The sequence below is a fragment of the Uranotaenia lowii genome, chromosome 3 (assembly GCF_029784155.1).
Source record: "Uranotaenia lowii strain MFRU-FL chromosome 3, ASM2978415v1, whole genome shotgun sequence".
Classification (NCBI taxonomy): domain Eukaryota; kingdom Metazoa; phylum Arthropoda; class Insecta; order Diptera; family Culicidae; genus Uranotaenia; species Uranotaenia lowii.
In genome coordinates, this window is record NC_073693.1 from 359,294,908 (window position 1) to 359,315,876 (window position 20,969).

The following is a 20,969-nucleotide window of genomic DNA, read 5'->3' on the forward strand; positions in this document are numbered from 1 at the left end:
CAAGTTGTTTAAAATAGTCAAGTTTCGGCTTAAGGCTAGGTCTTCCAAAAAGGACCCTTTATTGGTGGTGTGGGAACTGCCCCAGCAAGTGGAGTGGGCGTTTAGGTCACCCATGATGATGAAAGGGGGTGGAAGCTCGGATAAGAGATGCTCTATTTCACTTGTGAACTGATGGTAGGGCAGTTGTGGAGGAATGTAGAGAGATACGACGGTTATGTCTATCGGTGTGTGGACTCTGAAACAGACTGCGTTTAAAGTGGTGTTGATGTTGAGAAGTTTGTATGGGGTGTTGATTTTTACGGCTAGACCGGCGCCTTGGCGTGATGATGGGTCGGATATCGTATGTAGATTGTATCCTTTTATGATGTTTTGAGGGATTTTGGAGTTCGTAAGTATGTCTTGGATGGCAAAAATAGTCGGTGAAGCATTTGAAAGGAGGATTTGAATATCAGGAAGTCTTTTTGTGAGGCCTCTAGTGTTCCACTGGATGGCAAAATTTTGAGATTTTTTTTGAGCGGGTCGGTTAGTCACGGTGGTATTGTAAGATTGGTTCTGCATTCTATTTAGTGTGCTTGACGATGTATCCATATTTGTTTGGGATAGGTTTAATTTAACGGTTTTGGTTTTGTGACTTACCGAACTGCTTGGAGGGGTCTGGTGTTGTAGTTTTACCTGGCTGGGTGGTTTGCGAAGTGGATGGGAGAGCTTGATTTTTCTGACCGCGCGATCGTTTTTTCTTGGGTCGTTCCTTAGTTTGGCTTTTTATGGGGTCACCTCCGGTGGGAGAGTCTTCGGAGGATGTCTTCCAAAAGCGCTTGGGTGTGGAGATTGTGCTAACTGTGGAGCTGTTACTGGTCATGTCGGTGTCGCTGTCAGATTCCTCGTGTGATCCTGGTTCCGATTGATTTTGGTTTTTCACTTGGCTTGTGAGTTTCTCAATTTGGGTGGTGAGAAAGGCTACCAATTGTTTGAGTTCTGATATTTCCTTGTTCTTGTCGTTGATTGCGGAATTTAAGCTGGCTTGGTTGAGTCGCTGTTGGACTGATGTTGTTTGGTTTTGGCGGAGACGATATTCTTTAACAGCTTCGTTGTGTGAAATGCCCTTATCGGTCCTGATTTTAATTATCTCCTGCTCGGCCTGGAAGGCAGGGCAAGATCGGCTGTTGCTGGGGTGGGAGCCTTGGCAATTTACGCAGTAGGGTGTTTTTTGGCAGTCTTTGTGGCTTTGCTTTTCTCCGCAGTTAAGGCAGGTGACATCATTCTTGCAGTGCTTTTTGGTGTGTCCAAGTATGCCACACTGCAAGCAAGTCATTGGTCGAGAGTAGTACGGACGGGTTTGAGCTTGAATGAAGCCGAATCGGATGTGGGTGGGAACTAGGGTTCCTTGGATGGTTAGGACAAAGGTGTTGGTGGGTTGAATTTTTCCGTCAATCTTTCTGGTAAATCGGTACACGTTGGTTACCCCTTGATTGGCAAGGTCTTTGGTTAATGCCTCGTCAGTAGCGCCAGCAACTTCCCGGCAAGTTACCACGCATTTGCAGCTGTTGAGTGTTGGTTGGAGCTCTACGGTGACGGGAGTTGAATCAATCAACTGTTTGACGGATAACAGTTTGTCAATTGGGGCGGGTTTGAGCAGCAGGAACTTAATCGGTCCGTGTGCTCCGTTCGGATCCATCCATTCAGGGATTTGTCTTTGATTGGAGCTTGATGGGATTAGGGACTTTCCCCATGGCGGGGTATTTTCCCCCATGGCGGCGGCTGTGCATTTATTTTATGCACTCAGAGATTTCGAAGCTGGAGATATTTTTCCTAGCTTGGCGGTGAAAAAGATTCACTACAAAAGGATGTCTGTGATAGAGAAGATGGGCACTTAAATACGCTTGTGCGGGAAACACGTCCGAACACGACACAGGATCGAGATAGACTGAATCCTAAAAAAATGTTCAATTTGACAAAACTGCCAAAAATACAGAAAAACAATACAGAAAATCAAAATAACAAAAGAAAAAAATATATGATGAAACTATACAAAAACAAAGGAAAATGCCGACTAAACATATGAAAATTTCATCTTTTCTGGGACTAATAATAATTCATTTGTTTCTAATCCCAATCGCTTTGCTTTACAGATTTTTCTTCCTTTGACATTAACATAAATTCTTTGATTCAAAATTTTGTTTATATTCAAAGTATAAAGTTATTAGTTTAAAAATAAAAATAAAAAAAAAGTTCCAAATAAACAGGAGTTCTTTAAATTTCAACAAAAGATTTTTTAAATAAAACAGTGTTTTAAATAAAACCTAGTTTTCTCTGCGTGAACAAAGTGAACATAGTATTTAAAAAATATAGACAGCTATGACATGAACAATTAACATAACGACAAACAAGATAAAAAGACCACACGCTCATATTTTTTCAAACATTAATGACTTTTCTTGAATCATTTTTTGCGATTTCCGATTAAACTGCCATAATTGTTGTTTTTCATTCATGGCGTTCGGTTAAATTTTAAGCATTTTAGAAGTTCTAAAGAAAAAATTGGAAAATGGTTATATTTCAACCTCAAAACATATGAAAAAAACGCCATCTTTGCAAGGGAACTTGTTTGTTTTTTTTTTCAGCTGTGCGATAAATTCAACATTTTCGCTTTAAAATCAGTGGTTTTAGTATATAGTTAGTTGAATTTATAATATTTGTGATAAGAATTATCCGAGGAGTAAGTAGCTGTTAGATTACAGTTGAAGTGTTTATAAAATAAAATCCTCTACATCCTTTTTTTGGCGTAGAGAACGGAAACTTGGAAGCATCGATGGATCACAGGTGCCCTTCGTTATCTATATTCTCCGAGGAATACAGATCCATTCGATTGTGCGTCATAATCCGCAGCCTGCTTCAAAAGAAATCGGATCAGAGGCTTCCGGGAAGTGACATACAGCTTCCGGAAAATTTTCTACAGGAGCCTCCGGAAAATGATCGATATCTTCATAGCTATGCGGGAGGTGAGGCGATGAATCTTTTTCCTCGACTGAATCCGACTTCAACGGTTAAAAAATGGTTACCTAATCAGAATGACATTGATAGATAAAACGGAGACTGCCGGTAGTTCTAGGAATGGCAAATATCTTATCAAAAAGGTAGCTCAATTAATTGAATATTGTTTTTTTTGCACTATAATAACAATTTTCTGTTATTCTTTTTATTGCAGTAATGATGAGAAACGCTCTACTCCTTCCAAAGCGATTCGATCCGATTCCACAAGTTGCTATTAAAAACCCAGATTGATGGAACTGATACTGGCTCGTGTGCTGTGCCAGTTACCGGTGAGGAAGCAGAAGCATTCTCGGAAGAATTTCAGAGGCTGACAAAAGCTGACGTTGCTGATCGGTATAAAAATTCCACTCCACAACAAAATAGTGCATCTTCATTGATAGTACCCAATAGATGGATTTCCTTTGATGGCAAATAGAAAACGTTTAACATGGAATTTTTAATTATTCTCTCACATTACATGTATTTTGAAATAAAACACGGATTTAAACAAACGTGGGTTGATTCTAGTCGTTTTTTATTTATCCAGATGTTTTCCAGATGTTGTTCGGTATGCTTGAAAAATAACCATAATCCAAGTTCTCTTCGAAATCACATTTAATGAGTTTTGGCTGAAAACTCATAAAACGACTTGATCCACAAAACTTCGATTATGGTTATTTTTTCAAACATTAATGGTTCAATATAGCCGAGCGTGCAAATCCGGTTAATAAAAAGAGTAGTAGGACCACTAGAAAGATTAGTAGGATTCCTACTTGCCGCCTACTAGCCATCCCATTGTTTTCTAGTGGAAAATGGCCCAACCGATACAGTAGAAATGAATTTTGCCGATTCAGAATGACACCTTACGCACACAAACGCATGGCTGGTTTGTTTACATTTAGTGTAAATGTATTAGTGCACACGAAAAAATCGCTTGTATGTGTGGGTGTAAGCTATAGAAACGGAATTTTGGAGAGGTCGAATACCGGAAAAGAAAAGTTTTATCTTTAAAATCATAATTTAAATTTATTTAAAATAATAAAAACGCCTCTCCAATGATTTATTCTGCTTACAAGGTCACGTAATTGAACAATTTATACAACTAACCTTACAACTTTCAACACTGGGAATACAAAAAACCCATTGTCCGTATAAAAACATGTAGGACACAAATTAATTTTCAACATTCTTATCTTCGCTTAGTTCTAATTTGACCTGACGTTCCTCCCGGTCCCACATCTTCTTATCCTCATTCCTTGTTGGAATCTTCAAGCTGCATAATTCGGAATTATTTGTTCGGGTTCGCATTTTTGGCTGCCACTTTTTTCGCGGTTGCCACCTTTTTCGGGTTCCTTCTTATCCTGCGGCGTGCTCGGAACAACATTTTTTTTATACGATCTGGACGTTGGAGTTGGAAACTGACCTGAGGTCCCGTTCGCTGCGATCCCCGTTCCCACTTCAAGGCCCACGGCTCGCGCTCCGTGGTGGCCTGCTGTTGAAATGAAGCTCGTACTCGGCGACCGCTGCTGCAGCTAGAGCACCTGAAATATTAAAAAAAAACAAGTTATCGAACAGCTGTTACTCGGACAAACATAAAGGACAACCTCTAGTCGAATTTTCGGCCGTCTTTCCGCTTCCTTCTCGCGCTTCTGTTCGGCGGCTGCTTCCTCCTGTTTTCGTTCCTTTCCAGGGGCCGTAATTCTCGTTTGATTTCTTTGGAAGATTTTTCCTTCGTCTCCCGAGTGGCGATGCCCATTTTTTTGGCTATGGGGGCTTATTCTGCGACGCGAGTGACGTGACTCACGAAATTTCACTTCTTCGTCCTGACTCCAGAAAATGCTTCAGCCAAGAAATTTATGTATCGATGAGTTCTGAAGACCAATATTAGCTCATTCGAACGAAAATTTAGAGACTAGAGAGGCTATGTAAGCCAGCAAAACGATATGAAATTCCGTGAGTCACGTCACTCGCGTCGCAGAATAAGCCCCATGATTTTTTATTCTTTCTGGACGTTGGAGTTGGAAACTGACCGGAGGTCCCGTTCGCTGCGATCCCCGTTCCCACTTCAAGGCCCACGGCTCGCGCTCCTGCTCGCGCGGCCTGCTGTTGAAATGAAGCTCGTACTCGGCGACCGCTGCAGCAGCTAGAGCACCTGAAATATGAGAAAAAAAGTTATCGAACAGCTCTTACTCGCACAAAAATAAAAGACAACCTCTAGTCGATTTTTCCGCCGTTTCTCCGCTTCTTTCTCGCGCTTCTGTTCGGCAGCTGCTTCCACCTATTCCCGTTTATTTTCTCGGGCCCGATCTTCTCGTTTAATTTCCTTGGACGATTTTTCCTTCGTCGCGGTATCGCTACTGCTTCAACGGAAATCTCCCGAGTGGTGATGCCCATTTTCTCGGCTATAATTTCTATACGTTCTGGACGTTGGAGTTGGAAACTGACAACCCGTTCGCTGCGATCCCGTGGTTACCTGCTGTTGAAACGGAGCTCGTACTCGGTGACCGCTGCTGCAGCTAGAGCACCTGAAATATGTAAACATGGTGTACGAGTCCTGAATCAGTGGCGGAGGCTTCGGTGCCCGATTCCTCCGGATGTTTTCATCCGTGATGTACTGGGCTGGTGGAAGGGGAAGCGACTCACTTGGATGGTGTCTGCGTTGGCCATTTTCGGTGTTTTGGAACCGGACTTCACTTAAAGCGGCTATTACAAAATCGTCAAGCGATATTTACTCCACTACGAGTTTTACAAGAAAAAACTTTAATTTTTTCGGAAAATCGAACGAATGCAAACCCGAATTTATATTTTTTACTAAGACCATTTGGATTGTAAAACAAAAAAAAATGTCCGAGTTCTTCCAATTTCTAGGAGCTTCCAGCACCTAGCGAGGGCACGGAACCGATCCCGGCTCCAATGCTGCTGCCATCAGTTCCTCCTCCTCCTCCGCCAGCCGAGGAACATTATTTCACAGCGCAAGTGTCTCCCCAGCAGCAAATTTATAACATTCCCCGGAAATTGGGCGCAATTATTCAAACATTAAAATTTAATGTTTGAATAATTGCGCCCAATTTCCGGGGAAATGGACAATTGCGTTGTGCAAGAATGTTCCACGGCTTTAATATGGTCGCACAACACGTTTTTTCAATAAAAAAAACTTACCTGATTACTCGATTTCGGTGCCGTTCAAAGATAATCTGAAATAAAAAGACAAAGTTTTTTTTATGGCATGTTCAAACAAAACAATTATATTATGAAATAGAAATATAAATATATTATAAACTGAATTTTAACTTACCTTTTTTCGAGAGCGACACTTTCTGCTGCTTCTTGGGTAGGATTAAATTTCAAAATGGCCGATGAAGCGAGCATATGCCAAACGTACTGAGGCTTCACTCACACTTAAAAATAAAAGTGAACCAGATGAACATTTATTTGTCATACACAAGTTCGGTTCATCTTGAGTGTATATTATATAAATGAACATCACAAATACAGAAACATCCCTTTGACGGAAAAGACCACTAGGACCACTAGAAAGATTAGTAGAAATCCTACTAGCCGCCTACTAGCCGTCCCATTGTTTTCTAGTGGAAAATGGCCCAACCAAATGAATTTATATGACTAGAAATGAATTTTCAGAATGACAGCTGGGTTGACATGTGTGCTTTTGTGTGAGTGCATGGCATTGAAATATGTGCATGTATGTGTAATGCAATAGGGTGGTCCGGTTTCAAAAGGCATTTATGTTAATTTTTCAATTAAAATAGTTTTGGTTTTTGAGTTTTTATTAAAATTTTATTAAAAATTTTATTCATCGGTTTACAATCACTATAATACAATATGCTTTCTCTCTTAATTCCTATTTTTACCACTAAAACACAAATTACATTATATAACACTTAAAATGGTCTTTTTGGTGGAGCCCCATTTCTTGACAATTTTTTAGCCGACGGTGAGCTTCGATGGCCTGGGGCTGGAAACGATCGCTGAAGCGCATTTTATGAACTGGCAAAGGCGACGGAGCTCACCAACCCCCTGGCAACTTGACAGTTCGGTCGAGTTTCGTGTGTCTCTTTCAAAATCGCAGATGTCGCATGTGTGCCGCTTGTTTCCATACTTTTCGAGTCATGCATATGGAAAGGGCACACTATTAAATGTGGTGCAAATCAGGGAAATTCATAACTTTCGAATGGATAAAAAAAGTTTTAATCGAAATTGTTAATCTTATTCAATATTCTACCGATTTATATATTGTGTATAAACAGTTTTCCTATAAAATGGGAAAAGTTCTGCTATAATGTGATTGTTTTGTCATTTTAAAATTTTCATATGCATCGCAGCTTATGACAATCACTTAATGATTGATGCGGTAATGTTGTATTTTACGTTTATTGTGCTTGAGTGTCTTCAGCAGTTTCGGTGGAAGGTAAACTTGTCCCAAAAAACTGCCGGATATCAGTAAATTGTTTAAAGTAGTCCAGAACTTTTATACCTTATGTAGGACATACAAATTAACGCTCTACTCGTTTTCTTGGACTAAAGTTTTGAAAACAGATTCACTTCACATAAAACATAGCAAAAAGTTCCAATTTCAAAACTTTTTTTAGTTATTGAATCAGTTATTGCTGATCCACTCTTTTTTTCTATTTCTGCGATAGCTGATTTGGGCTCCCGTAGGGTACCACTGTAAAAAAAATTACAGTATTCAAGAAAAAAATGAGCATTGTTCTACATAAGGATTATTTATCGACTGAAATTAAATCGGATGAACAAGCGGAAAACATTGAAAGATGATTTAATAAAAAGTTGTCAAACAAACATGTATACCAAATATTATTATCGGATTATCTATTGTTTACAAAACAAAAAATTGTGTTTGCCTTGAACTTGGTCAATCAGCGGTCAAAATCACGGAAAAATGAATAATAAAAAAAACCTGTTTGCGATGGGGTCAACCAGCGGACAAATTCACGAAAAAAAATGAAAACCTGTAGTTGTTTAAATAAGTTTAGAGTTCGACGACACGGTTGATTGAATGTTGGATTTCGTGCTATGTTTTGCAGTCGGAGTTATCCGTATAGAGTTTAACTGAAAAGCGGTTAGCGTGTAGAAAACCGTCAGATTTTATACTGATTTGACAGATCGCACAAATTTCGCAGTTATGAGTGCGCAGTCCAATTTTTTGCTATGGGAATGGTATTATTTCCTATAATAGACTATTCACCGTATACAACTCCTTTTTTTAACTTCTCATATACGATTTGTTACATTTTAACGACAACATAATTGAATTCGACCAGCATATAAAGTATCAAAGACGCATTTATCGCATCCAAAATCTTCGTCATGCCAAATTGGTTAATTCTCAGGCTATGGAAAAATGTGTTTCCAATAATGTAGATTGTTTTTTGTTTTGTCTGGGATTTTAACGCTCGTAATTAATTCAATCTCAATGAATACTAAGAATAATAATATTTCATTCCGATGACTTCATGTTTTGTCCTCTCTTGCAAAATAATGATTCGAAGATTGATTCAAGAATTTACTTCTTAACTTTTCAATGAAATAAGTGAGTAAGAGTGAATTTTTTAACTGTGTTTACTGCTCCGGCTAGCCTACCGCACGGAAGGCTACCGTCGCACGATTAGAAATTTTCCCAGTAACCGCAATACTAAAAACATATTTCAATATGCGTCCTTCCGACATGTTACGTAGCTCGATTTTCGATTTGACAGAACCAGAGAACCAGAAAAAATTGGCACACGCGATTTGTATGGGAAACGTCAAGTTGCCAGGGGGTTGGAGCTCACTGAAACACCAAAACTTGTTGATACCGATAATGCGGAATCGATCGAGCACAAGGACAGGTGAAATTGATTCTTTCCGCAGTGCTTGACAAGATACTGAAATTTTAAGAAAAGAAACGAATAAAGCACAATATGAGCAATTAAACAATAAAAACACAGAGAACAATTACCTGTTCCATCCGTTTCACAAAAAAAAATTAGGCCAGCACGCAGTGACGACTTGTTTATGTTGTTGTTGTTGTATTTTAATTTGTTGGCTTGAGTGTCAAAACTCATATCGCCAGAGTCATAACGTTAGTATGACAGTAGTCCGTTACGGTTTGATTCTGGCCATCCGTATGAATTGGATGACTTCTTTTATTTTTGTTTGTTCGAAATTTCCAATAAGTTGCTTTAAGTTCTGATTTCCTTCCCAATCGAAGTGATTTCTTACATGGTTGTATTTAACACATTTTAGCAAAACATGTTGTGTTGTGTCGGGTGTACTGCAGAGGTCGCAGACTTCCGAATCTTTGATCTTCATTTTTGCCAGCCAATAGTTTGAAAAGTCGTGTCCAGCCATTATTCTATTTAACATTCGTGTTTCATAGGCATCGTAGTTTTGGGTCCAGTACCACGGTTTCGTTGGGAAATTCTCGACAAATTCGTAGAACTTGAGTCCTTTATTGTCTTCTAGAGCTAATCGTCTATACCAAGTGTTGACATCATTCATCAATCCGTTTTTTATTCGAAGTGCCATGTCGTGCCATAATATTTTGTTTGTTAATATAGCTTCACTTGTGGTTCCTTCTTTGGCGAGTTCGTCAGCCTGTTCGTTTCCTTTAATTCCTACATGGGCTGGAATCCATTGTAGGACTGTGCCGGTTTTAGACAAACAATCACAAATTTCAGATGTTAGTTGATCCATCTCATTTTTATCTTTGCAGGCATCGAGAAACCAGCAGGCCGACTGGGAATCGGTCAGAATTACTGTCGGATATCTTGGAAGATTTTCAATTTCTTGGGTTGCTAGCCAAATAGCAATCAGTTCAGCGGTCATGATAGTGCAACATTCTTCTAGTCTCATACTTATTCTTAGATCAGATTGGGCTTCAAAGATACCAATGCCACAGGAAGTTTCAGATCTTGAAGCATCTGTGTAAATTTGTCTCCAGCCGATGTAGTTTGTATTAATCATTTGCATTGAGATTTGAAGCATGGTTGAGGAGGTCATCTTGCGTTTCTGGATAGGGATTCCTTCGACTTGGATGCGAATGTCGATTTTTTCACAAGCTTTTGTTCTAAAAAGGCCATATGTCTTTTGAAGAGATTCCTTATTTTCCATGTATGTCCATTCTAGGTAAGTATAAAGCTTTTTTTCCTTCCTGTTTTCTGTGTCGAGTTCTATAAGTTGTTCGCTAACTGCATCACCCAGTTGAAGATGTTTCGCTATTCGCTTCTGGGTGTGATAGTTTCTTTTTAGGTGCAACGGAATTTCATTGCTTAGGGCGGCCAGAGTATTGATTGGTGTGCTTCTGCTACAACCTGTTGCGATCCTTTGACATTGTCTGTTAGCTACTTCCAGTTTTCCTTGATTTGTCTGGGACATGTTTCCATAGATTGATGATGCATACGAAAAGAAGCTTCCGTATAGCGCTTTGTGGAACATTACCATAACTCTTGGCGTTGCTCCTTTCTTAATACTGCCTATAATCTTGAGCATGTTTTGTCGTTCAGTTATCTTTTGTTTTAGTGATTGAGCATGTGTTCCATATTTTAAATTTTTATCTAAATATACTCCAAGATATTTATAATTATGAACCGTTTCCAACAGTGTGTTTTCTATTGTAATTCCAACGTCGACGTTTTGATTGTTGAAAAGAATTACCTTCGTTTTCGCTTGGTTAATTTTAAGATTAAGTTTTTTGCTTATACTTATGAAGTTATCTACTGCTCTCTGTGCTTTTTGTATTACCTCTTGTTTAGACGATCCAGATACAATTTTGAGGAAGTCGTCTGCAAATTGCAATGTAGTCTCCCCTTCAGTGCTTTCGTGTAATCCTACTGTATAAATATTAAATAAAGTAGGTGAGAGCACGTCTCCTTGTGGTAGTCCTGTGCTAACTCTATACTCGACTAAGCCTTGTTCTGCTTGTATGACGATTTTCCTGTCTTTTAGGAAATTTTGGATCCATTTTACTGTATCGTTCGGGAACTCCAATTTAATCATTATTTCGACCAGTGTATCCACTCTAACAGTGTCGAATGCGGAACTGAAGTCGAAAAATATTCCAATACTCAATTCATTATTACGCTCAGCCTTCATTAATACATTAGTGGCATACTCTAAACAGCTTTCTGTTGATTTCTTCGATTGAAATCCGAATGATAGTTTTGGTAAAATGTTTTTTTCTGAGATGTGGCCTTTTACTACTTCTAGTACTGCGTGGTTGATTGATTTAGTCAAAGTGGGCAAAAGGGCTATTGGTCGATATGAGTTAATGTTGTTGGGGTCTCTACCAGGCTTAAGTACAGGCAGTAATTTTATGTGTCTTAACTTTTCTGGTAGGTAACCTCTAGCGTATATGTCATTTAGTTCATTAAGAAGTACCTCTTTTGCCTCCGTTCTTAGATTTCTTAGTATACTATATGAAATCTTATCTATCCCTGGAGCTGAACGTTTTTTGTTTTGAAGAATTTCGTTCCATTTCTCTAGTGTTAGGATTTTATTAGGGGAAGTGTTTTGTTGAGTGGTTGCTATTGGGTTGTCGTTTGGAGTATTGGATTTAAAGTTTGTTTGTAGAAATTCTAGTGCGAATTGTTTTGAAGTTAGTATAATGTTGTTTTTCGGTTTGTTTTCATGACGGTATTTAAGATTCCTGACCAGTTTCCAATTACTTTTAACATCTCTCGGGTCGATATCTTTTGTGATTTCTTCTAACTTTTGTCGCATGAATGTAATTTTCATTCTTTGGAATTTGGCCGAGGCTTTTTGGAAGTTTATTAGGTTTTCGATGTTTGAAAGTCTGTTGTATTCTTTTCTAGCATTTTTCTTTTCCTGGTACAGAAGTGATAGATCATCGTTCCAGTAAAATTTTGCTGTGTAGTCATTTTCAATTTTGTGTTTACCAATAGTGTTTTTTATTAAAATTTCGAGATCTTCTATAGTGTTAAAGTCATTAGCTTGTATGAGGTTTACTTCTTCGTTTATTTTTCTAAAGTTGAACCTGCTTTTTGGTTTCTTTGAGTTAATTGATTCAAACTTTATATGGATAATCAGATGATTGGAACCACCAATTGTTTGGTCCAGAACTTCCCAACTTGTCCCATTATATATTGCAATTTTGCACAATGTTAGGTCTATAGCACTAGGTCTATGTCCCAAATTTGTAGGTCGATACGTTTTCGAGCCATCGTTTAATATTAGGTAATTCGAATTCAGAATGGTGTCATATAATAGTTTACCTTTGTTGTTGGTGTCTTCACAGCCCCAATGCTCGTTGTGTGCATTGAAGTCTCCACCGATGATCACATTTTGCCAGTTTTTGGTTTCGTCCATTATTTTTTCGATTCCTTCGATGAGGTTAGCAATAGGTATGCGTGGATTAACATAGACCGAAATAACATAAAGGTCTAAACTTGGTATGTGTATTCCTAGTACTTCGAAAAAATTGCTCGTTGTTAATTTCAGTTGTATGAAGTTGTAGGTGTCTCTCAAATATATTCCTACGCCTCCTCCTATATCCGTATCACGAGGTTGCAGGATTTTATGGTAACCAGATATGTTTAAATTTTGTGTTCTGCTAGGTTGTACCCATATTTCCGAAAGTATGGCCACATCGTATTTGTTTTCGTGAAGTAAGTATGCTAATTCTATCTTATTTTTTGAAAGGCTTTGTACGTTATTCTGTATTATGTTGAATTTCATGAATTTCAGAAGAAGACTGATCTTCTATGCTGTATCCCAAAATTTTACCTAAAATGTTAATGGTTTTTATTAGAATTTCCATGCTATTTTCATCATTGTTCATCATCGCTGTTGTCAAGTTTTTATAGACTCCTTCAGCTGTTTTCCTTAAGTTTTCTTTTTGGTCAGTAAGTTGTTGAATTTTTTCATTCCATTTTTTGCGAAGCTCGACGTGTTTTTGTAAGGTGATCGATTCAGGTTCATTTATTTCAGAAGTAGCTTTCCGTCTCTTTCCACTGCGTATTGGTGCGTATTCTTCAGAATCAGTAGTTGGATCTGCTTCCAGTTGTTCGTCATGTTGTGTTTTATTTGGATGGCTTCCCTTGGTGGTCTGTCCTTTTCGTACTTCTTCTGTTCTTTTGTCTAATTTAAATTGGGCCTCCGGATTTCTCCTAGATACATTGCTATTGTTGTTCTGTATCCCTCTTTTTGTTACATTTGAAAAACTCTCCTGTATTGTTTGGAACTCATTGGCATTTTCGAGGATACTATAACCGTTTTGTGTAGGTGTTCTTAGTTCTTGTTTTGCTTCGAAAAAGGTAAGGTTTTTTGTTGCCATTAATGTTTTTATTTTGAGTTGTTTATCTATTGCTGGACATCCTTTAAAGTTGGCCTTGTGCGGACCTTTGCAATTTCCGCATTTTTCTTCGTTGTTGCATTCATCTTCGTGGGTTTCACCGCAATTAAGGCAACGCTTGCTTCCCTTGCAATGTTTTGCAAAATGTCCATATCGAAGACATTTCGCGCACATAACAGGCTTAGTGACATATGCTGTAACTCTTATATTAGCTGAAAAAACTTTTACATAATTAGGTAATTGGTTGCTTCGGAAGACGATTCCGATCCGATTAGACTTCACTTTTTTCTCATCTTTCCAACGATTCATCCGGAAAATCTCCTCTATTTCTTTTGTGGATTCTATTTCTCTTATGAGTTCTTCTTCGTCTAGATCTTCTGGTATTCCGCTGATTACTCCCTTGACTGTCACAAAGCTCTTCGGAATAAATGCCTTCAGTTGTTTTATTTTCAAGTTTTGGCAGGTTGTGAGTCGATTCGCTTCCTTCCATTCACTGAAATACACCAGCACTTTTGCTTTTCCGGTTTTTTTAATATCCAGTACGGATTTAGAAAAAGCATTTTGTTTGAGGATTTGGCCAACACTTATTTTGTTAATACCAATTTCTTCTTCTTTGTTTTGTTGTATTTTTTCCACCACTACTTTGTATGGTCCTTGGTCATTTTTCTTGTATTGCGCACTAATTTGGGTTCTGTCGCCATCTTTAGATTTTTTTTCCTGTGAGTCTTTTCTCGAATGTCCCGGTGCCCCGCCACCGGATCCACCGGGGTCTTCCATTTTACTGTCACTACACTTCAACTCTCCTTTTTTGTAATATTATCACTTAACGAATATAGTAATTATCCTAAAATTTAATTTCAACTCAGAGCTCAAAGAACGTGTCTACTCGTCACGCAAGATGGCCGAAAAGTGACGACTTGTTTAGTCGCATGTATACGATAAAATGGCCCAATGTAGCTATGTTTTTGCAGTCAACAAGATGAACATCAGTGGGTTCATCTTGTTTTGTATAATATAGGTATGAACTACCCATTTTGTGCTAGTATGTAGGACGCGCTGATTTGGCGCCAATTCATTATTCACAGTAATCCATTTGAGCTCAAATTTGACAGTTGTTACGCTGTGAATAATTAGTTCTACAGTTCCCCGGATCGGAAAACCGAACCAAAATCGATTGGATTTCGGTCCGTTCAACCCGTGAATCGGTCCGAAATCGAACTAGAAATCCAACCGAATTCGGACGGATTCAGTGCTCTGGTGACACAAGTTTCCTGACGACGCGACGCGTTGCCAAAAAACGAACTGTCAAAACAACTGGTCCGAATTCCGTCCGGATATCAGACCGATTTCTGTCCGGATTTCTAGACCGAATTCGGCCCGGATTTTCAGACCAAATTCGGTCAGATCCCAGAGGTTCGTTTTCTAAATCCAAATTTAATTTTACTGCCATTGTAAATTTATAAACTATTTGAATTTTCCATGTATTTTATTGACCATCTACATAACACATACCTAACATTTATAAACATAGAAATACATATCACGAAACATCAAATTAGACATGTGATTATCCAGCAGAACTTTCGGATGACGGACACCTTTGGATTTAGGTAACCCATGTTCTGCTGGCCTTGTGAGGTGTCCCCACTGGTTTGATTGCCTGGAAAAAAAATTTTTTGTTCTTATTTATACATTAAACAAATTTAATCAAAAAACTTACCTGAGAAAGTTTTTGTAAGAAAATTCGCTTTACGTCGAGACCGTGGTACCAGTAAAAAAATTATGACATATAAAAAAACATGATTGCTATGATTGGAACCGTGGTGACGTTTCGAAACTAGACGACGCGTCGCGTCAATTCGGTCAAGAAAAACTGACCGAATTCAAACCAAATCTGGACCGATTTGAACTGTCAGGTCTTGTTTTCGACGCTGCTTTGAGCAGCAGGAAAATGGTCCGGAAAATCGGACGAAAATTGGACGTTTTTTAACTGACAAGCTTTCTTATGACAGTAATCGGTCCGATTGTCAGATGCGCTCCGATCCGGGTCATGGCAGTATCCGGGATTACTGGATTGACAGATACACTTTGAAAATTTAAAACACAAATTTTGTCAAATAACGGTACTCTACGCTGTGAATAATTCGTTCTACAATTTATGGCAGAGTCTGGGTTTTGTAGTCCCTAAAATGTGAATCAGCGTTGAAAGCCATTCGAGTAGTAGGTAAAGGACCACACAAAACAGGAGCTTGACTTTTAATCGTGCAACTGCTCGACAGAAGAAAAAAAAAAGTTCACAAAACGTCACTCGCGTTAACGCGGATTCGTTCATAAACAAAAATATACAACGATGGCGGCCGGCCCGATTGCCGAGAGAAATCAAGGTAAGTTTTCTTTAGAAATTACTTCAAAATCCATATTTTAAATAGCAACAGACTGAACAGAAGAGATTCTTGAATACTTGGGTTTCAAGAGAATTAGCATTCAAGGTCATTTCCCTAGTAAAAGTCTTTTTTTTTTTATTTCTCTTTGTAGATGCCACCATATATGTGGGAGGGTTGGACGATAAGGTATCGGAAACGCTTCTGTGGGAGATGTTTGTTCAAGCCGGACCGGTAGTTAACGTGCACATGCCCAAGGATCGCGTGACACAGATGCACCAGGGCTACGGTTTCGTTGAATTCCTGGGAGAGGAAGATGCTGATTACGCTATCAAGATCATGAACATGATCAAGCTTTACGGTAAGCCAATTCGTGTTAACAAAGCCTCTGCCCATCAGAAGAATTTGGACGTTGGAGCCAACATTTTCATCGGAAATTTGGATCCTGAAGTAGACGAGAAGCTGCTGTACGATACTTTCTCTGCTTTTGGAGTTATTCTTCAGACACCTAAAATTATGCGAGATCCGGAAACTGGTAACTCGAAAGGATTCGCTTTTATCAACTTTGCGAGTTTTGAAGCGTCTGATGCAGCCATGGATGCCATGAATGGGCAATACCTTTGCAACAGGCCGATTTCCGTTTCATACGCCTTCAAAAAAGATTCGAAAGGCGAGCGTCACGGTTCTGCTGCGGAACGTTTGCTCGCTGCTCAGAATCCCTTATCGCATGCCGATCGACCGCATCAACTGTTTGCTGACGCTCCTGTACCTCCACCTATTATCCCGATCATGCCGACCCATCCAATGATGCCGCCTCCGCTTATGGCTCCACCTCCTCCTCCAACACCATCAGCTGTTCCGCCACCACCGCAAGCCCCGTCACCATTCACACCAGGAAACATCCCGCCACCACCACTTCCTCCGCCGATCGGACAACCGCCACTGCCACCGTCAGCTCCCATGGGCATTCCTGCTCCGCCTAGAATGATTCCGCCACCTCCCTGGCAGCAAGCACAACCGGCTCCACCTCCGCCACAGCCACCCAACATGCCCCCGGTTGGTATTCCACTTCCGAGGCCACCACCGCCGGCCTGGAGACCACCCCAACCTCCACTACCCCCGCAGATGCCCGGCCAGATGTTTCCCGGACAACCCCGGTTGCCTCCGCCGCCACCTCAAAATTTTAGCGTCGATACGTTCTAATAATTTGTGTACGGTACGATAAGGGAAAACCCAGCTTATGGCGAATCTAATAAAGTATTGGAAAAAAAGGATTCGTTGTAGTTCAATTTAGATGACAAAATGGACATTTCTACTTTAAAAAATCCATGCAGTTCACGTCAAACAACAAGGAAGTGACCTAGCGATTCAGTGTAGACTGTCAAGGATAAACTGTGAAACTGCGCTACATCTTAACAGATGACAGATTTTTTTTACCATTACTACTTTAAGGCGTTTGTATTAAAGGAGATGCATTGATAGAAGACTAACGAAAGAGCAGGTTAGGAAAGGGGGGAGAAGGTACTAGCGATGTTTAGGAACTTCCTCACATCGCTTTCGGCTAGTGCCAGGTGCGCGAGAGGCAAGTACGCTGGTTAATCCTTTTTTCGAATTCAGGATAATGTGGTGACCGACGACCGCAGCCAATACATCGACAAAGCCTATCTAATACATATTGACACCTTTTAAACCTTTTGCCCTGTATCAGGTGAGAGTTGTCTAAAAATTGAAACCGGAACCATCACTTTGAGAGTTTATACGTTTAATCTTTCGTTGAGATACTCTAGTTTGCTTTGCGTATCTAGTTACCTTGGGCAATTCAGATCTTATCCATCATTCTAAAAAGAATAACGATGACGAAGTTCATCCTTCGTCACCCAGTTGGATACTTTGATGTGGTCAAGTATTTTTGAGAATTTAGATACAATCCAGATGCTTTTATAGTTGTCCGGCGCATGATGCGGACATTAAAAAGGTGGCTTTTCCATTTCAGCTGATGTAGATGTGATCGATTTGATTTCGGTTCGCCATTCCGAGGTTACTCAATGACCTTATGCTCCGCTCGATTGGAAAAGAGCGATCTTCTGACCGGTTCACTACTCTCTTATGAGGGCCACATGATCCTACGGGCTAAATCCTAAAATGTCTAGGCTAGAAATTCTAGCTTGATGCAGTTAGCTTTCCTATCAGACTAGCTAATCGAGTCAGCTTGCTTGCTTACCAAGGTTTCAAGATCAAATTCCAGTGTGTTTCATGCTTGAGGTCGTTGCCAAAGTTACAGTTCCATTATTATTTCTTTCGATTTCCGTAACAATGTTTGAGCAAGTGGAAGTACGTTGTAAGCCTCAAGCCATTTTTGAAATCCGTGATGAAGAATCCCGCATGCATGCATAATTATAAAAAAAAAACCTTTTGTTTGATTGAGCAAAGAAAACTCCCTTAGTAAGAGATGTTATACCGAGGTTCTCTAACATTAAAAAAAACTATAAAACAAAAAAAAATTAAATGAACCTCAACGAAAAGAAACATATGGCTGTGATATGTGCCGGAAACATTAGCCGGAAACAACGTACGTGTCACTTTCATTTATACAATAGCATTCACAATCGGAGTCTTAAGTTATGTTTGTTAGGTAGTTAGCGTAATCAGACGACGACGACGACGATCATCATCATTTCCAACCATTGAAAGAACCAAGTTCCCGTCAGCTGTCTGGGCAGAGATGGGTTGGGCTGGACTGGGCGATGACTCTCTCGCTCTCTTGTACCGGCCGGCAGTCGCGGTTTCCGGAGCCGATGCAACAAATTTAAAACCTGACTTAAACACTAGCTAGGCGAACGTTACGCTTCTCGTGTGTGGGTGTTTGTGTGGTTGAAGGGCATACAAATGGTAATCTGAATATCTAGGTATATCTAGAAACGAATGGATGGAGGGGGAAGGGGGAAAGGGAACACATCTAACTATTATTGACACAATAATAACAATCTCACCCCCAACCGGGTGCCCCTGAATGGGGACACACCGTTCGTTTTAGTCTTACCACTTGGATCGCTTGGACCAGTCTTTCGGCGTCCAGTGGAGACACTTGGAATCGATGCGGATCTTCCGCTTCTCCATGGCCTTTTTGTGCTGGTCGATCGTTTCCTTGTTGATGCACACAATGTACTGGCCCTTGTAGTAGTTGATTAGATTCAAAATTTGCAACGTCGAGATAACGTCTTCCTTCTTGATGCTGGTGAGTTCGCAGATTTCGCTGGAAGATGAAGATAAAAAAATTAGAGGAATGCCGATTTTCAGCCGTAAATTAATTTACTTTATTGTAATTTGCGGTTTGTCGTTGTCCCCGGTGGGTTTTGCAATGAGCAATATTTCCAGTATCGTTTGGGCCCAATAGCTCCGATACGATAGCAAACCCAGATCCGACAGGGGCTTCTCCGGCGATCCCGTTTTTCCTTCAAATTTGGATAGCTCGTAACCTGTGATTTAAAACAAAATAAAAGGTACATTTCCACAAGCTTGGAAAATTGCGGGGACAAAACTTACTGAATTCGATGAGCAGTTTTCCGTAACCTTTCCGTTGGTACGGTGGCATCGTCAGGATACACGCCACATTGTAGTCTTCGGTACTTTCCTTCTCCTTCGAAAAGTAACCCACTATGTGGAATCCTCGCGAATCGTACTCGGTCATTACGTAGAACAGGAACGGATCAGTATCGTAGTACAGCGTTTTGTGGTCTAGAAACAGCTTTGCCAGCAGACAGAGATTCTGGGCGTAGCTTTTGTTCTTGCGCCCATCGATCTCGAAAAAGCTGATAGTGCTCTTCCGGTAGATTTCGTTCCCCGGCGGATGCCTCAGGTTGCACTTTTTGATGTGCCGCTCCAGACATTTTCTACTCTTGCGATATTTGAGGCAGAATTCGCAGATGTAGATGCAGGGCATTTGGCAGAGTTCTTGAGGGTAGGGCGCGAAGTACCACGGCTTGATGCGATGTCTGCCCAGTTCTATTAGTTGGACGTTTTTCATCCGGGTGACCACATCGTCGTGGTGCGTGACCATACTACCCGATTGTCGAGGCTGAGGTGTTGTTTGTGCTGGGGTTGGCGTTGTTGGAACATCCTGCGAGTCTTCGTTCTCTGTTGAGGTGGCTTTCCGTTTCCGGCTGATTTTTTTGTTCAACGCAGCCGCCAGGACGGCACTGCCGTTGACGATTTCCACTGGCGGAAGTACCGGACTAGCTGGTCGGGATCGTTCTCCAACCGGGATGACACGCTTGGGGGTGGTTACTCCTGTATTTTGACCCGTTGTGAGTCCATCTTTGCGAGGAAACTGTACTTTCCTTGTATCCAGGTATTCTTCCGTGACCCACTCATCCAGGCGTTTATTGACTGAAATTAAAAAGAAATTGTCACCAAGCTAGTTTCAAATGCCTTAAACCCAAACTTACAATCCACATAATGTACGTAGTAAACATTCTTGGATTCGTCCAAATCCTTGATGCTAATGATTTCCGCCAGCGGCCAATCATTGGTACCGGTCATTCGCACCGGTAACCGACATCCTTCGGTAAGTGAAGCCTAGAAACAGACAAAATTTAGTAAATAGTAATAACTTTTAAAATCCCCATATAGCATCTATCGGCTAGTATACCAACAACCGGAAGATGGAAACCCCGAAAAAGAATTCACGATTTACGGTTAACCCACCACCGCATCCATCGACCATGACTGGAAAAACGTTCCGGCACTTACCGTCGAGTCGCAGATCGATTGTACGGCCTCGTCCACGTCCATTTGGGGGGCGAATTTTGGCAAAATTTGACTACGATTACTGATTCCGATAGCTGTTTGCAATTTTGTTGTTTTGATTTCGGGAACAAAATTTCGTTTGACAGCTTTGCTTGGTTTTACAACAACAAAAACCACGCTCCGAGTGCAGGGCTGCGTTCAGATATAATCGAGCAGTACAGTCGAAGCCGTTTTTGGCGAATGTACTGGTGCCAGGTGCCCTGATTTTTCAGTATTTGTTTGATTTTCGAATGTCAACCCAACAAACATTTTTCGCTGAACAACCGCTGAAACACTATTTCGTTATAATTTTAAATCAGCTATCTTGCTGAAAGAAGGCAACCAAAATTCAGGGAGAAGCTGCTGTTCAGCTCTTAAACATCGACATTTGGAGAAATTAATCAGCGAAGTTGCCATGAAACGTCAATTGACGGATCACCAAA

At 40.3% G+C, this 20,969-nt stretch overlaps 2 protein-coding genes across 4 annotated transcripts in view; one reads left to right on the top strand and one right to left on the bottom strand.

Annotated features, from left to right (window-relative positions):
• LOC129751511 (histone acetyltransferase Tip60) overlaps positions 1–20,606 on the bottom strand; it is a 35,102-nt gene extending 14,496 nt beyond the window's left edge. Inside the window, exons 1-6 of one of the 3 annotated variants that reach the window (XM_055747056.1) lie at positions 20,491–20,606; positions 20,187–20,316; positions 19,285–20,127; positions 19,055–19,217; positions 18,782–18,994; positions 16,974–16,990 (exon numbers count right to left, since the gene is read on the bottom strand). In XM_055747056.1, the coding sequence (XP_055603031.1) occupies position 16,990; positions 18,782–18,994; positions 19,055–19,217; positions 19,285–20,127; positions 20,187–20,316; positions 20,491–20,532 (1,392 nt within the window). In that variant the 5' untranslated portion in view covers positions 20,533–20,606 and the 3' untranslated portion in view covers positions 16,974–16,989. Of the gene's footprint in view, positions 1–16,973; positions 16,991–18,320; positions 18,654–18,781; positions 18,995–19,054; positions 19,218–19,284; positions 20,128–20,186; positions 20,317–20,490 lie in introns of those variants that run through there. The other 2 variants (XM_055747055.1, XM_055747053.1) reach the window with 2 other exon arrangements.
• On the top strand, positions 15,562–17,003 carry LOC129751512 (splicing factor 3B subunit 4). Its single transcript, XM_055747057.1, has 2 exons — positions 15,562–15,744; positions 15,896–17,003. Exons 1-2 carry the CDS (start codon positions 15,711–15,713, stop codon positions 16,942–16,944), a joined length of 1,083 nt encoding a protein of 360 aa, XP_055603032.1. The 5' UTR covers positions 15,562–15,710; the 3' UTR covers positions 16,945–17,003.
• Positions 20,607–20,969: the final 363 nt, after the last annotated feature.

Excerpts from the sequence above, each read along its gene's own strand:
- LOC129751512 (XM_055747057.1), top strand. The coding sequence starts at position 15,711 with ATGGCGGCCGGCCCGATTGCCGAGAGAAATCAAG. Across the intron at positions 15,745-15,895 it reads GATTGCCGAGAGAAATCAAG|ATGCCACCATATATGTGGGA; the intron begins GTAAGTTTTCTT and ends TTCTCTTTGTAG.